Raw genomic sequence first — 12,717 nt, 5'->3', positions numbered from 1 at the left:
CCCCGCCCCGCCCCGCGAGCGGAGGAAAGATGGCGGCGCCCAGCGCGGCGGGGCTGGCCCGGCGGCTGCGGGCCTGGCTGCCCCGGTAAGCGGGGCCAGGGGAGCGGGCGGGGGGGCGCTTCACACAGAAACCCACGGATAAGCCAAGGGGGGGCGTTCCCCGGGCCGGGCCGCGCACGGGTTAGCTGTTAAGGTACTCCCCCCGCTCCCCTGAGCGCGGTGTCTCTTGAAGCCACCCACAACCCGGGACCTGGCGGTGTCAGGCCTGTGGGCCGCTCGGCCCTGGGGAGCCTTGTCCGTGGGTCTGGCGGGTCCTGCCGCGCCTGGGACTCCCCTTCCCACCCGTCCCTTTGGCGTGGGGACCGCCGGATAGGTCTGCAGCAAAACCGTGGGCCTGGTTGGTGATTTGTGCTTCTGGCTCTGCTGCAGTAGTGAAGCGGCGATGGAGAGGAAGGCGGAGATGCTTCTCAAGTCTAACGTGTCCTTCTGGGATGCGTTCGCATCTCTCCACGTCCCCATCATCACATATCACGTGCGTCCGTTTACAAACCTCCTTGTCTTCTTGTTCTTTGCAGGCTGACGCAGGTGAGATGGAGTCGCTACAACCCCAGTTTCTTAGAGCCAGAAGTGAACAAGGAATTGTATCAGAAACCTTGGGAGGAGCTGTCTGAGGAGGAAAAGGAAAAACTGGAGCTTAAGGCTGTCCGACCCATAAAAGCTGCTCCTCCCACTGTCTCCAGCTCTGTGTTCAGCGACCCTATGATCAGGTCAGAGAAAGCATCACCTCCTCCTCTGTTACAGCTAGGTCCCGTGGAGCCAAAACGCTTGGGAGCTGTGCTGTTCTCCTCAGCCTTTATTTGCCTTCTGTTACAGCACAATCCCTTTATTCCGCGTTAATCTTTTCCCACAAAGCCAGTCCATTGACTGACAGTGATTAGAGACAATTACAGCAGATCTAGCAGCACCCAGACTTAGCCATGGGAACAACACAAAGCGGGGGGGGGGGCTTATTTCTGTGAGTGATAAAATCAGAATTTAAATTGGATCACATTTGACTTTGTGTTTACAGTAAATTCACCAATATGATGATGAAAGATGGAAATAAAGTGCTGGCCAGAAGCCTCATGGCTCAGGTGAGAGCTCAAGTTTCTTCTCACTGTTATGTTAAAACAATACAAAATGGAAAGCTGGGATGTCAAGCCCACTGGAATTAGGAATTACCAGAACTCAGGTCATCTCTGCGTCCTAACACATTTCCCTCTGCACACACAATACGCTCTCACCATCATTTACCTGATCAGATGTACATTTTGTACAAGCCCCAACCTCATTCAGCTCACAGACCAGGTGGTGATGGCTTAATCGAGAACGTTCTCTTTCCACACTTCAGTGTCTCTTGGACCTTATATAAAATCATAGAATCATTTAGGTTGGAAAAGACCCTTAAGATCACCAAGTCCAACTATTAACCTAACACCACCGAGTCCACCACTAAACCATAAACTCAGAGTATGCCCTTAAAAGCATAACTTTCTCAAAAGATCTTCCTTCCAGCTCTCTTTCATGCCTTTTCTTCTGTGTAGCTTGCCAATGAAGTCCCACAAATGCGTCACCTATATGACACGGCTTTGACTCCTGCTCTGACCTACAGTTACTGGTATTAGCTGGTGGTCCTATCTGGTGTGTTCCAGCCCTTGATATGGAGACACACATTGCCCAAATGTTCCCCAAGTAGCTGCTGATTCCTTGTGACACAAAAACACGCAGGCTCTGGGCTCTTGAGTCCAGGCTTTGGAGGGGAGGATGCTTAGTGCACACAGACCTGTATTCCCGTCTCTGCTTTGTCCCTGCCCTTCCCTGGCTCCTCACCCAGGTCTGTGCTACTCGGCCTCCTCACCCCAAATGCAATGTCTGATAAAGAGCTGGAAGAAGGTGAAGTAAAACTTGAGTTAGAGAATCCCTGATGGCCTGTTGCCTATAGGGCTAGAAAACCAGCTGCTCAAGTGAAAATGCGGTGCTTGTAAAAATGATGTATCTTCATGGAGTGGGATAATCCATCTGCTCTGCATGTCTCCTTTCTTGTCTTTATCCCAAGACTCTAGAGGCCATTAAGAGAAAGCAGCTGGAGAAGTACCACAAAGCTCCAGAAGATGAGAAGGAGACAATTGAATGCAACCCTTATGTCATTTTCCACCAGGCTCTGAAAAACTGCCAGCCCATCATTGGGCTCAGCAGCATCACAAGAGGAGGCAAAACCTACCAGGTGAAGGGTGGGGGAGGGGGGCTGGGCGCACATCTGGTTGGGAGAGAATTAGCTATGGAAGCAGATGCACTGGTTTTCACCCCTTCAGCTCAGGATTTCCTCTCCTCAGGAAGAGAGCCACTTTGCAATCTCGATTAAAACAGCACCTAGAAACCCTATCCAAGGTCAGGCCCCCAGCCTGTGAGCATGGTAATTCCCCTAACAGCAGCAGTCTCCGCTTCTCTGACTAGATTAGAAGAGGGGTACGCAACAAACGTCCAAGGAGACAGAGATCAGTGACGGGCAGCAAAAGAATCAGCAGACCTGGGACTAGCAGTCCCATCCTCTCTGCTGCATCATGTTGCTTGGGTAGAGGCCCCAAAGCCCTGGGGCAGGTCAGTGTAGCAGAAAAGGTCAACTAGGTACAGTGCAATATTTAAAACATGAGCAGAACCTATCTCTAAATCTGGGCTCTGCAACACTCAAGACCTGATGGAGAAATGAGATGTGGAGGCATTTCTCTGTCATTCAGTGCAGGAGAGTGGTGACCATCTCCCATCTCTGCTATCACAAACCAGCCTGGATCCAGTTCCCAAATACACCAGAAGTCCTTACAAAGGCCAGCATCTGCTGGCAGTACCCAAGGCTGATCAGAATTTCCATTTTGGGAGAAGTGGCCAGTTTCTGTGGACAGAGGAGGTGAATTGGCACAGATCAGCTGTTGGAAGCTGGTCTTAGTGCAGAGAGCAGCATGCTGCCATGGGAGTCACAGCACAGTGTAAATCTACACGTGTCCATTGTGGACACTGGACCTTTACGACAGCTGGAGGTTACTGCACCCTCACGGTGTGATAACTGTTACGGTTTAAACCTTTCCCAGGTCCCGGTCCCTCTGAAGGACAATCGGAGGCGCTTCCTGGCCATGAAGTGGTTAATCACCGAGTGCAGGGAGAACAAGCACCGTCGGACACTGATGCCCGAGAAGCTCTCCCAGGAGCTGCTCCAGGCCTTCAACAACGAAGGGCCCATCATCAAGAAGAAGCACGTGCTGCACAAGACGGCAGAGGCCAACCGGGCTTACGCCCACTTCCGCTGGTGGTAGGGACTGTGTGCCCGGGACACAATGCCACCAGCCCCACAGCCTGGAGAGCAGAGCCCCAGGGCTGCCTGCCTGGGAGAGGCTGAGGAGAAGAAGGAAAGGTGGAAGATCCCTTCCAGACAGCTTCTGTACTAAGCTGGGGCAGCCCATCCGATCCCCACAAAGTTCATTTCCTTTGTGCTTGTTTGGATGGGGGAAGGGGGAATCTGAAAGAGTTACCGACCCCTGCACGGATGCTCTAGTTATTTCATAATCACTTTCCTGTAACGAGATGCCTTAGCTGTGTTTCTTAGAGCAATGCTATACAAAATGATCTTCCACTTACCTGTTTCCTGGGGACTTTTACATCTCTCTGCTCCTGTAATCAGCAATGGTTTTGGCGGCACAGCTAAGAGCAGAGCTGGATTTTTTTCCATACCATAACCAGCCTTAGCGTGATTGGTACAAAAGGCAATAAAAGGCCCTTTTGATTTTTGGTTCTGGTCATCAGCAACATTGTCTGCACAGATTTGATGGGAATGTTAACAGAAAAAATAAAATCAGTTTTATGGGGAAGGTTTCTCAATTCCAACCCTTTGTCTCTGTTGCTTGAGTCTCACACTGCTCTTTCCAGCTACCTTGGTTGTGTAAAGCCATGCCGACACCCTACATCGGAGGAGAAAATGAATAGCACAGCCTTAATGCTTCAGTCAGGAACAACTTTTAAGTATTGTTCATAGTTCAGCAGCTGCGTAGAGAGAAAGTAGGGCACGTGTTAGTGGAAAACTTTTATTAGAAAAAATCCTTCAATAGACTATTTGGTTTCCTTTCTTCCTCTCCCATTCTTTTAAGAAACATACCATAGTTGAAACTCGCTAAATTCTGAAAAAACATGACAGTTATCATATAAAACTTTTATAAAACCTGTTCCTAGCTACATGTGCTCAGGGAGCTGTCCTGCTGCAAGCTGCCCTGTGGCAGGTATTGGTGGCTCGTGACCCATGGGGGAGGCTCTGTGCATGCAGGTGCAGCCAGCATGCTGGAAGGATTCTGGGAAAAATAGCGCTTGGTCAAGCTGTTGGTGAGGCCACAGCGTTTTCTGTGACTCATCCCAGAGAACCAGGTACAAACTGAGCTGTGAAAGATTTCCCCTCTGCCTCCCACAGCTCCACTGGCGGGTGAACCAAAATGATTTCAGCCTAAACTGTGCTTTCCTTAACACCCATATAAAATGCTGGTTTGAGCTAGAAGCCTTCCCTGCCCTGTGCTGGCAGCAGCGCAGTATTAGAGAAAATCAGTGAAAGAACTTGCTGGGTTAAATGCCCCTGCCCTTCCCACCTCTCCAAACCTCCAAAGTCAGGCTAGCACCAGTTGCAGCCTGACAGTTACATGCCCAGAGGTTCTAGCCAGTAAAAATCCTATTTACAGGAAGTGCTAGAAAAACATTAACATAAGAAGAAATTCAAACTTGGTATGAAGCTTGCTGGTGAAAGTGCTGGGGACATCTCTCCGCCTCTGCTGTAGAGAGGTTAATCCGTCACTTCGCTGTAATAGTATTTCTGGGCAGCGTCCGTCATCTTCCAGTCGGCAGCCCGAAACTCGATGATCTCCAGCAGCAGGAGCTGGGACAGGGAGCTGAGCCCCTCCTGCAGAAGGAAGCCATCTCGGAGGAGGGAGAAGAGCTCATCCATCCGCTGGGAGTTCATCTTCTCCAGCTGCTCGCCAATGCGATGGAGCTGTAGGACCAAGCAGTCCACCTTCAGAAGGAAGAGAAGACGGCTGAGTACAAAGGAACGGGGAGGTTTGGCACGTCTCTGTGGAGGTCTCCATCAGTCACCTATGGACCATCTCATCCTGTTCCCTCTGTTCTGGATTTCCAACAGGTAACAATTCTGCTTCCCCCAAGTCGGTGTGATCCAGGAGGCAGGAGAGGCTGAATGTCTCTTCTGCCAAAAGCACTGGAAAAGCACATCCTGAACTCCCCCGTCTCTCAGACAAAATTGCCAGAGAAAAGCACCCACAACAGGTGGAAAAATGTTAATTTTCTGCAGGGTGTCCACGAGGTGATGGCAAGGCTGAAGCCAAGGCTGGAGTAAGGAGGTGCCTCCAAGAACAGAGGGAAGCGGTTGGAACATACGCTAAAGCTCTCAGAAAGTCCGGTGATCTGCAGGAAACGGGGGCACTAACTGAGAAGAGGGGAAAGGTGGTGGGCTGCAGGGGTGGGAGGGTTGTGCTAAGATGAAAAAAACCCCAACGGGTCCATCCAAGGGCCCCTACATTTCACAGGAACCCCTCGCCTGAGAGGCGACTCAGCTGTGCCCCACACAGGTTGCTGCACACCCAGACGTGTGCGAAGCTCCAGCTCCACAAGAACCTTCTCCAGCCCGCTGAGGTCTGGCACAGCATCAACTGCAGGCCCAGGCAGGTGAGTAGCAGCTATACAAAGCGTTGCACAGCACATCCCGGGACCTGCAGGGACACAGAGCCGCTCTGCACACCTTCAGTCACTGCAGCTATCTGCCGTCACCTCCCACGGCTGCGGTCCCTCGGCAGGTCAGCGTGACAGCTACTTTTCCAGATGTCCGGCAACCGGGGCTGCTGGAAAAGCAGCTGGTTGCTGTGAAAACTGGGGAGAGTCATTGCGTTTTTCTCAGAAGACGGGAGGTGAACCTGCGTAACACCGGACAGCCCCTGCTCCGAGGGACGGCTGGGCTGCTGGGTGTCCAGTGACGTCCCTTGGGCAATAGGGAGAAACGCTGCCCCGAGGGAGGACACGCAGCCTGGGCCAGGGAGTCACAACTTGCACCTCCATCCTGCTTCCTTCTGGGCTGCAAACCCTCCTGCCCGGCGGGTCTCCTTCAGCACATCCCGCGGAGGCAGCTCTCCCCTCCTCTGCACCAGAGACCACATCTCCCCCAGGCTGTGCTTTTTGCTGGTCCTTGGCAGGACAACAGGCGCATTAGCAGCCTTCGTCCCTGCACTCACCTCTTCCTCCTTCCGCAGGCTGTCGGGCTGTGCCAGCCGGAACAGACAGTCGTAAACGGGGTTCACCAGAGCCATCATGGGCATGTTGTTCACCTGTAAGGAGGCAGGAGCCATCATCAGCTTGGGGCCAGAAAGGGAGTTGTTCCCTTGCTGCTCTTCGAAGGAGAGGGAGCAGAATTTAGCTGTGCTGCCAAATGCCGTATTGGTGGGGTTTACGTAGGAGAGCAGACGTTTAAGTCTCCAGGAGCCAGAGAAGCTGAACAAGTGATGTAAAAAACATCTATTTTTAAATGTAAGCAGGTAGTCATGGGAAATACACTTGTTGCAGCAGCATTTTTCCTGCCTGCAGCTCTACTTGCATCATTTTTACATCTACTCCAAGCAGGCATCTGAGTACACATAATGCAGCAAATGCTTGCAGACAAACTCTGTCAGTACATGGGCTAGAAATGATGTGAGCACCCACGGGTCCCCCCCAGGACCTCACAGCAACTAAAGTAGTTCAATCTGGGACATTTGGGAGCGGGAAAATCAGGGGATTTCAAACACCAGGTACAAAATGAAGAAGCTCAGACTTTGTGACTGTTCCCAGAGATGGCTCTGCCTCTCCATGCCTGTTCACCTGCCCGTAGGTAGCACCAACCCCAGCAGCATCCTTGTGCTGAGAACTGGCTCTGGCCCCCACTGCCAAGCCATGGCCCTGGGGCTCTGTACAACACCCATCCAGCACTCCTGCCCTGGCACCTTTGGACGCCCAGGCCCTTCCAGCACCCCTAGGCAGCAGCAGCCGGGTGCTCCTGCTCCGGCTCCTTACCCTCAGGTAGTCGAAGATGTTGCAGATGAAGGTGACGTAGCAGATCCACGCCTGGAGCGAGCGGGTGCGCAGCTCCTCCCTGTCCTTGTACTCCTGCTGCAGCCGGTTCAGCAGGCTCCTCCGGAATACGCTCTGACCGACTTGTTTGCTCTCGGCCTACGAGCCCAGAAAAGCAGGATGGAGGGATGAAACGGGGGTGCGAGAGGGGCGGGGGGATGCTGCTGCTTGGGCGATGCAGTACCACGCAGATACCCTCCTGGGATTGCCCAGAGAGGCACAAAAGCTGCAACCAACTGCCTGTGCTCGCCAGCTGCTCGTCTGGATGCTGCCATGGCACAGGGCAAGCGGCAGAAGAGGAAAGCTGAGGGGTCAGAACGCAGGGCTGGGGCAAAGCCTCTCCTGGCCCAGCCTAGGGACAACACACACAGCTTAAATGTTTCGCTGTCCGGACACGAGGAGCTCTCACCTGGATGATGGTGTAGCAGATGCGCCCTGCCTCCTTGCTGAACACACAGTCTTTGAGGGACTGGTCCACTATAATATTGGCCACTTTCTCCAGGTCCACGTTGCTGGGGTCTGCAGAGAGGAGAAACACTGTCAGGACCCAGTACCCTTTGTGCCCTGCTTGCTTTGGGGTACCTGGAAAGCAACCAAGGCTGGCACAGGGCCTGGTCTAACCGCGTTACATGGTGCAAAACCTCATGCTCACTCCTACATCAAGAGTCACAGCCCCTCTCACACACCAGCTGCTTTGGAGATACCATCTCCAACAGTGCGTGGTCCTCCCAGGCTGGAAATAACAGCCATCACGATGGGAACGTGGTGGAGGAAAGCAGGTAATACGGGAAGCAAGAAGTTGATCTGAATCTGAAATCCCAGCGCTGCTTCAAAGTTGGGTCAGCGGGAGCTGGATGTGCAAACTCCTGCTGGGCTTTGAATAGAGACGTGACCGGTGAGCAGGAGACCCCGGGCGCCGGGAGGACGAGATGGCCCCGCCGTGGGGAGGGGTAGAGAGCACGAACTAGGCACTGGGGAGGGGTGAGAGGCCAAATCTGGGGAGAGATGCTGGGTTTGAGCAGGAGAGGAGGGTACCCCGATATCAGAGAAAACCCCAACGATGAGAACCAGGAGCTGAGTTTGAACAGCTGCACCATTAAACGTTGGGGAGAAGGTGAGAGGGGGCAAGAAGAGGCCAGGAGCAAAGATCTTCCCGGAGAAGATTCACCAGTGGGACCCACTCAGGGATGAACAGCGTTTATGAAACAGCTTTGCTACACTTAGCAATTGCTGTTCCTTAAACGGGTCCAAGCATCCAGCCTCATCTACCAGCCAAGGTGCGCGTGGCAGAGCAGCTAGCAAAAAGCCTGCTGACCTTTCAGGGCTGTTTTCAGCAGCTTCTGAGTCTCACTGTCAAACGACTGTATTTTATACTCTTCTTTGCCCGTTTCCCCCATGACTGGCTTCCTCCAAGGGCAAGAGTCGGGGCAACGGATGGGCTAGTGACGGTCCCTGGGGAAAGAGCACACAGACCTTAGCCGGATGGAGAGGCAGACCTTCACCCAGCCATTTGGCAAATCCCATCTAGCGTTGGGGCACAGGCTGTTGCCCTGACAGCCCCCCACTCCAAGGAAACTCCTCTGTTATTAGGGCACCCAACTCTGGCCCTAAATCTGAGCAAAGCCTCGCTCCCACATCTTTTTAAGACTTGCTTCCTACCAGCCTATGATAGGACTCCATCTTCAGACCCTTTACATTTTCCTGATAGAACAAACGTGTTGCAGTCTGTTGATCCGCAGGTTCAAAGCGGACAGGACACCGAGGCAGCCCCAAAGTATACCGATCTCCCCTCAGAAGGCTTACCCGTGGCTACATCACAGGGAAGCACATGCAGGAGCACCCCCATGCAGTCACTCCCTTGTGCCTTTGAAACACCAGTTCAGCTGGTTTCACACAAAAGCCTGGGAAGAATCAAACCAGCACCTAAGCACCCAGGGCACAGGCGCCAGAGCGCGCAGGGCACCTCTCCCGCACCGGAGCCAGGCTCCCTCAACTCCCAGCGAGACACAGCAAGCTCTGCAGCCAAATCCCCAACAGCAACAGCTCCCGCCTCATCCCCCTGCAGTCAAGCAAAGCTCTCTACAACACCAACAGTGTTCCGAAACGGTCTCTAGATTAATTTTGTTCTGCTTTGTGATACAGCGAAGACAGCAAGAGGGTACGCACGGCATAGAGAGGAACGGCTTGGTTTGACACGCACACGAGACGATCTGCTGGATGCAGAATGCTGGGCTGGCCAGACCCGCAGCACAAACAGAAGGCAATCAGCCAAATGAGTTTTGCCAGCTCATGGAAATTCCTGGGCCATTACTCACCCCTCTCTGCAAACAGGTCCCTACCCGGATTAAAGCCGAAGAGCCCATTGCCCTTTAGAGGCACGGGACATGTATCACAGGCAGCCCGACCCCTCGGACATGCCACTTGCCATGAAGCGGTGGCACAACACGTAATAACTCCGAGCAGAGAGCGGAGCTTGCAGACGAGTAGAGGCCCATCTCTGCCCTCCTCGCCAGGCCCAGGGCAGATCCTGCCCCACGAAGGTGACAACCTGCTCGTGCCGCTCTCGCGGCTGAAGCTCTCACCTGCGCAGGGTTACCTGCCCTGCGACCTGCTCAGAGGTTTCTTTCCCAGATAGATTCACGAGCAGCTGGGTGCCCTCCATGCCGCGCCTGGTTGGCAAACACCTTCCCATCCGACCTCTCCTCCTCCTGCACCATCTCTCTCCCTCTGGATCTGTACTCACGCCATCCTGCACTGCCAGGGGAGCAGCCCAAGCTCGCCAGCAGCCCTGTGTCCCACCAGCAGCATCGCTGCGCGGAAGGAACCTGGCGAGAGCTCAGCGCCGCACACAGCGAAGCAGGAAGCGCCCGAGCCCGTCTGGCAGCGTCTCTGCCGCCACCGCCCAGCGCCTCTCCCGGAGCATCCTTCCCCACTGCTCCCCGGGGACGGGCACGGCTGCTTTGAACTGCTGAGCCAAATAACCCTGCCCAGAGCAAACCACACCGTGTGAGCGTAAAACCAGCCAGGCCTCGTCTGCACTAGAGATCCTGCTGCCAGGACCACCTTGCCTGAAGGGCTGGTGGCAGTGGGGGACACGGGGCGCAGCATCACCCATGGGTACCAATTCCTCCTCTGCAAGTGGTCCCCACTAGACGAGCGGTCCCGGGGGCTGGCGTGGTCAGGGTTAGTGTCCTCGATCTGCCGGGGACCAGCCGGCCCGTGTGCCAGGGCCCTGCCCTGCGGGGGTCACACCTGGCGGGACGGGCTGGCCGTGCCCCGGCCATCGCAAGGGGAGGGAGAAGAGCAGCCAGTCTCCTCTGCCGCCCTTGAGCATCTCCCCGTACCTGCCCGAGGGACACTACCAGGCGCCCGGGACCCCGTCCCATCCCCGCCGACCCGCAGGTGGAACCCCCAGCGCCGGGATGCCTCCGGCCCGGGGCACCTGGGCTACCCGAGCCCCCCGGGAACCCCCGCTGCTGCCTCGCCTCGCCCCGGCCGGCACAAGCCGAAGGGCCCCCGGGACGGAGGCAGCGGCGGATCCCGGGGAAGGCAGCCCCCCCGCTGCCCCCGGGCAGGGCAGGGGGAGCCGGGCGCAGCCCCACCGACCTGCCGGCCGCCCCCGCTGCGTCCTCCGGCCGCCGGGGCATCGCCGGAGCGTCCCGGGCCCCGCCGCCCCGGCCCCGCTCCCTCCCGGCACGGCCCAGGTTTCCTCTTAGGTCATTTCCTCGCCCGAGCCGGGGGAGGGACGGGCCGGGACGGGGCGGGAGAGCGGCGGCAGCGCCACCGCCTGCGAGCGCCGGGCCACGGCGGCCCGCGGGGCTGCTCCCCGGGCACGGCCGCCTGCTCCCCCGGGCACCCCCAGGGAGCCCCCCCAGGCACGGGCGGCTGCCTCCCGGCTCCCCCGGGCGGGCTGCTCCGCTCCCGGGCGGCGGTTTGAAGGCAGCACTTACCCCTCCGCCCCGCTCCCCCGCCGAGCACCGGCCGGGCTCTCCCGGCGAGAGCTGCACCGCGCTGCCGCTCTCCGGGCGAAAACCGCGTTTGTTCCGCCCTCCCCTCCAGGCCAGGGCAGGCGGCAGCCGAGCGGCATAAAAAAATCGGTAGAAAACAATCGGGAAAGGGGAGATGCACTAAACCGAACCACTGCAACAAGAGCTGAGTGAGGTATAACGTACTTCACGACTGTCTCTCAACTCCCAAACATTTTACAGGGGAAGACCCCTCAGGGGTTGAAGCCTTCGCAGCATTTAGAGGACAGCCAGGCTGCCGAAACCAGAGAACAGCCTCAGGAAACGCAGAATGAGCAGTTTGGGAACATTTTCTGCAGCACCGTCTGGCCTGGCTAGAGACAAAGCCTGAACTCATCCAGCCCATGGGTGCGTGGCTCAGGACCAGCCCCCGCAGCTCTGACAGTCCCTCTGGGGCACAACGGTGGGACCGGGCTGCACAAACCCCCTCAGCGCGGTTCTCCACAGCGATACCCAAGGCAACACCCCGTATCGCAGAGGGGACAGGATGGCCCTGCCTGATGGTGATGGGAAGGGAAAACCAGCTGGCTCCTGCCACCCCTCAGCCTGGGCTCTGATTATCCTCCCTTCTGGGCAGGAGGAGGGCCATGGTGGCCCTGCGGGGCCCAGCTGAGCCTACGTCCTAGGAGGAAAGGAACAAACAAACTGCAGCCAGACGTGAGTGTAACAAAAGATTTAATGTACCTTTTCGCAAAGGTAGGCAGGCGTTGTGCGCATTGTGCTCGGATGCTTTCAGACAACAGCAGCTGCAAAAGATCCACCCAGGCAACACAGCAAAATGCCGCAGAAAATCACAGTTCTGCATCACGAGAGAAGCTTAAACCCAAATTAAATACAATCTATTCCAAGCCCGCCTGTAAAACATTAATTTCTTTTCAAAAATGGTACTATGCAGCTCTGGACGAGCATCCTGAGAATAGGACTGCCCTAGGAACTCGGCGAGCCAGCCAGTGCTGCAGGAAAGAGCGTGTTCATCACAGAACTTGTGCGTCAATGTTCTCCCGTCTGAGGCCAGCTAAGCGTGATGGTGGATCCCCTAAGAACCACAGTGCAACTCGTGTCGGATGTTTTGCCTGCTAAAGTGCTTTTGGACATTCTGATGGTAAAAGGCACTAGAAGAAAACAAACACAATTGCTGAGCAGCTTGTGAGGTGAATTTCAGGCAACGCAAATTGCCGCTGATAGGATTACACCAGAGTGAAACCCCAGCCATCCCAATGGGCAAACTCCATCACAGTCTCACAGCGAGTCACCCATCGCGTTGAGTAACTTGAAACCGATCTGGTGCGCAGAGTTTCTGAGAGCAAATCTGTCCCAGCATACAGGAGAACAAGGCGGCTGCAGATCTCTCCCATCTCCCGCTCCTCAAAGTCTAGGACATTTCGCTTCAAACAGCATGTGTTTTGCCAGAGCAGCGTCAGAAATAAGACCTGTCCTCCTAGTGCTTTGCACTAAGCCAGTCTCAATCCCAAAGAAAAAACAATATTCCCGTCACAGTCCTTTCCCCAGCAGTGAC

At 55.5% G+C, this 12,717-nt stretch overlaps 2 protein-coding genes across 2 annotated transcripts; one reads left to right on the top strand and one right to left on the bottom strand.

Moving 5' to 3' along the window:
* Positions 1-29: 29 nt before the first annotated feature.
* On the top strand, positions 30-3,912 carry MRPS7 (mitochondrial ribosomal protein S7). The gene is made up of 5 exons (XM_059828333.1): positions 30-85; positions 576-767; positions 1,070-1,133; positions 2,096-2,263; positions 3,123-3,912. The coding sequence occupies exons 1-5, from the start codon at positions 30-32 to the stop codon at positions 3,342-3,344; spliced, it is 702 nt and encodes a 233-aa protein (XP_059684316.1). The 3' UTR covers positions 3,345-3,912.
* Positions 3,913-4,095: 183 nt separating this feature from the next.
* On the bottom strand, positions 4,096-10,822 carry MIF4GD (MIF4G domain containing). The gene is made up of 6 exons (XM_059828337.1): positions 10,783-10,822; positions 8,492-8,628; positions 7,586-7,695; positions 7,120-7,275; positions 6,306-6,398; positions 4,096-5,077 (listed from the first exon to the last, which is right to left on the bottom strand). The coding sequence occupies exons 2-6, from the start codon at positions 8,571-8,573 to the stop codon at positions 4,850-4,852; spliced, it is 669 nt and encodes a 222-aa protein (XP_059684320.1). The 5' UTR covers positions 8,574-8,628; positions 10,783-10,822; the 3' UTR covers positions 4,096-4,849.
* Positions 10,823-12,717: the final 1,895 nt, after the last annotated feature.

Source organism: Gavia stellata, chromosome 22, assembly GCF_030936135.1.
Source record: "Gavia stellata isolate bGavSte3 chromosome 22, bGavSte3.hap2, whole genome shotgun sequence".
Classification (NCBI taxonomy): Eukaryota; Metazoa; Chordata; class Aves; order Gaviiformes; family Gaviidae; genus Gavia; species Gavia stellata.
This window is presented reverse-complemented; position numbering and strand designations above follow the sequence as displayed.

Coding starts and splice junctions, on each gene's coding strand:
- MIF4GD (XM_059828337.1), bottom strand. CDS start 8,573: ATGGGGGAAACGGGCAAAGAAGAGTATAAAATACAGTCGTTTGACAGT. Junction 7,696..8,491: donor GCTGAAAACAGCCCTGAAAG/GTCAGCAGGCTT, acceptor TCCTCTCTGCAG/ACCCCAGCAACGTGGACCTG. Junction 5,078..6,305: donor GCCTGCGGAAGGAGGAAGAG/GTGAGTGCAGGG, acceptor TTCCTTCTGAAG/GTGGACTGCTTGGTCCTACA.
- MRPS7 (XM_059828333.1), top strand. CDS start 30: ATGGCGGCGCCCAGCGCGGCGGGGCTGGCCCGGCGGCTGCGGGCCTGG. Junction 768..1,069: donor TTCAGCGACCCTATGATCAG/GTCAGAGAAAGC, acceptor TTGTGTTTACAG/TAAATTCACCAATATGATGA. Junction 2,264..3,122: donor GAGGAGGCAAAACCTACCAG/GTGAAGGGTGGG, acceptor AACCTTTCCCAG/GTCCCGGTCCCTCTGAAGGA.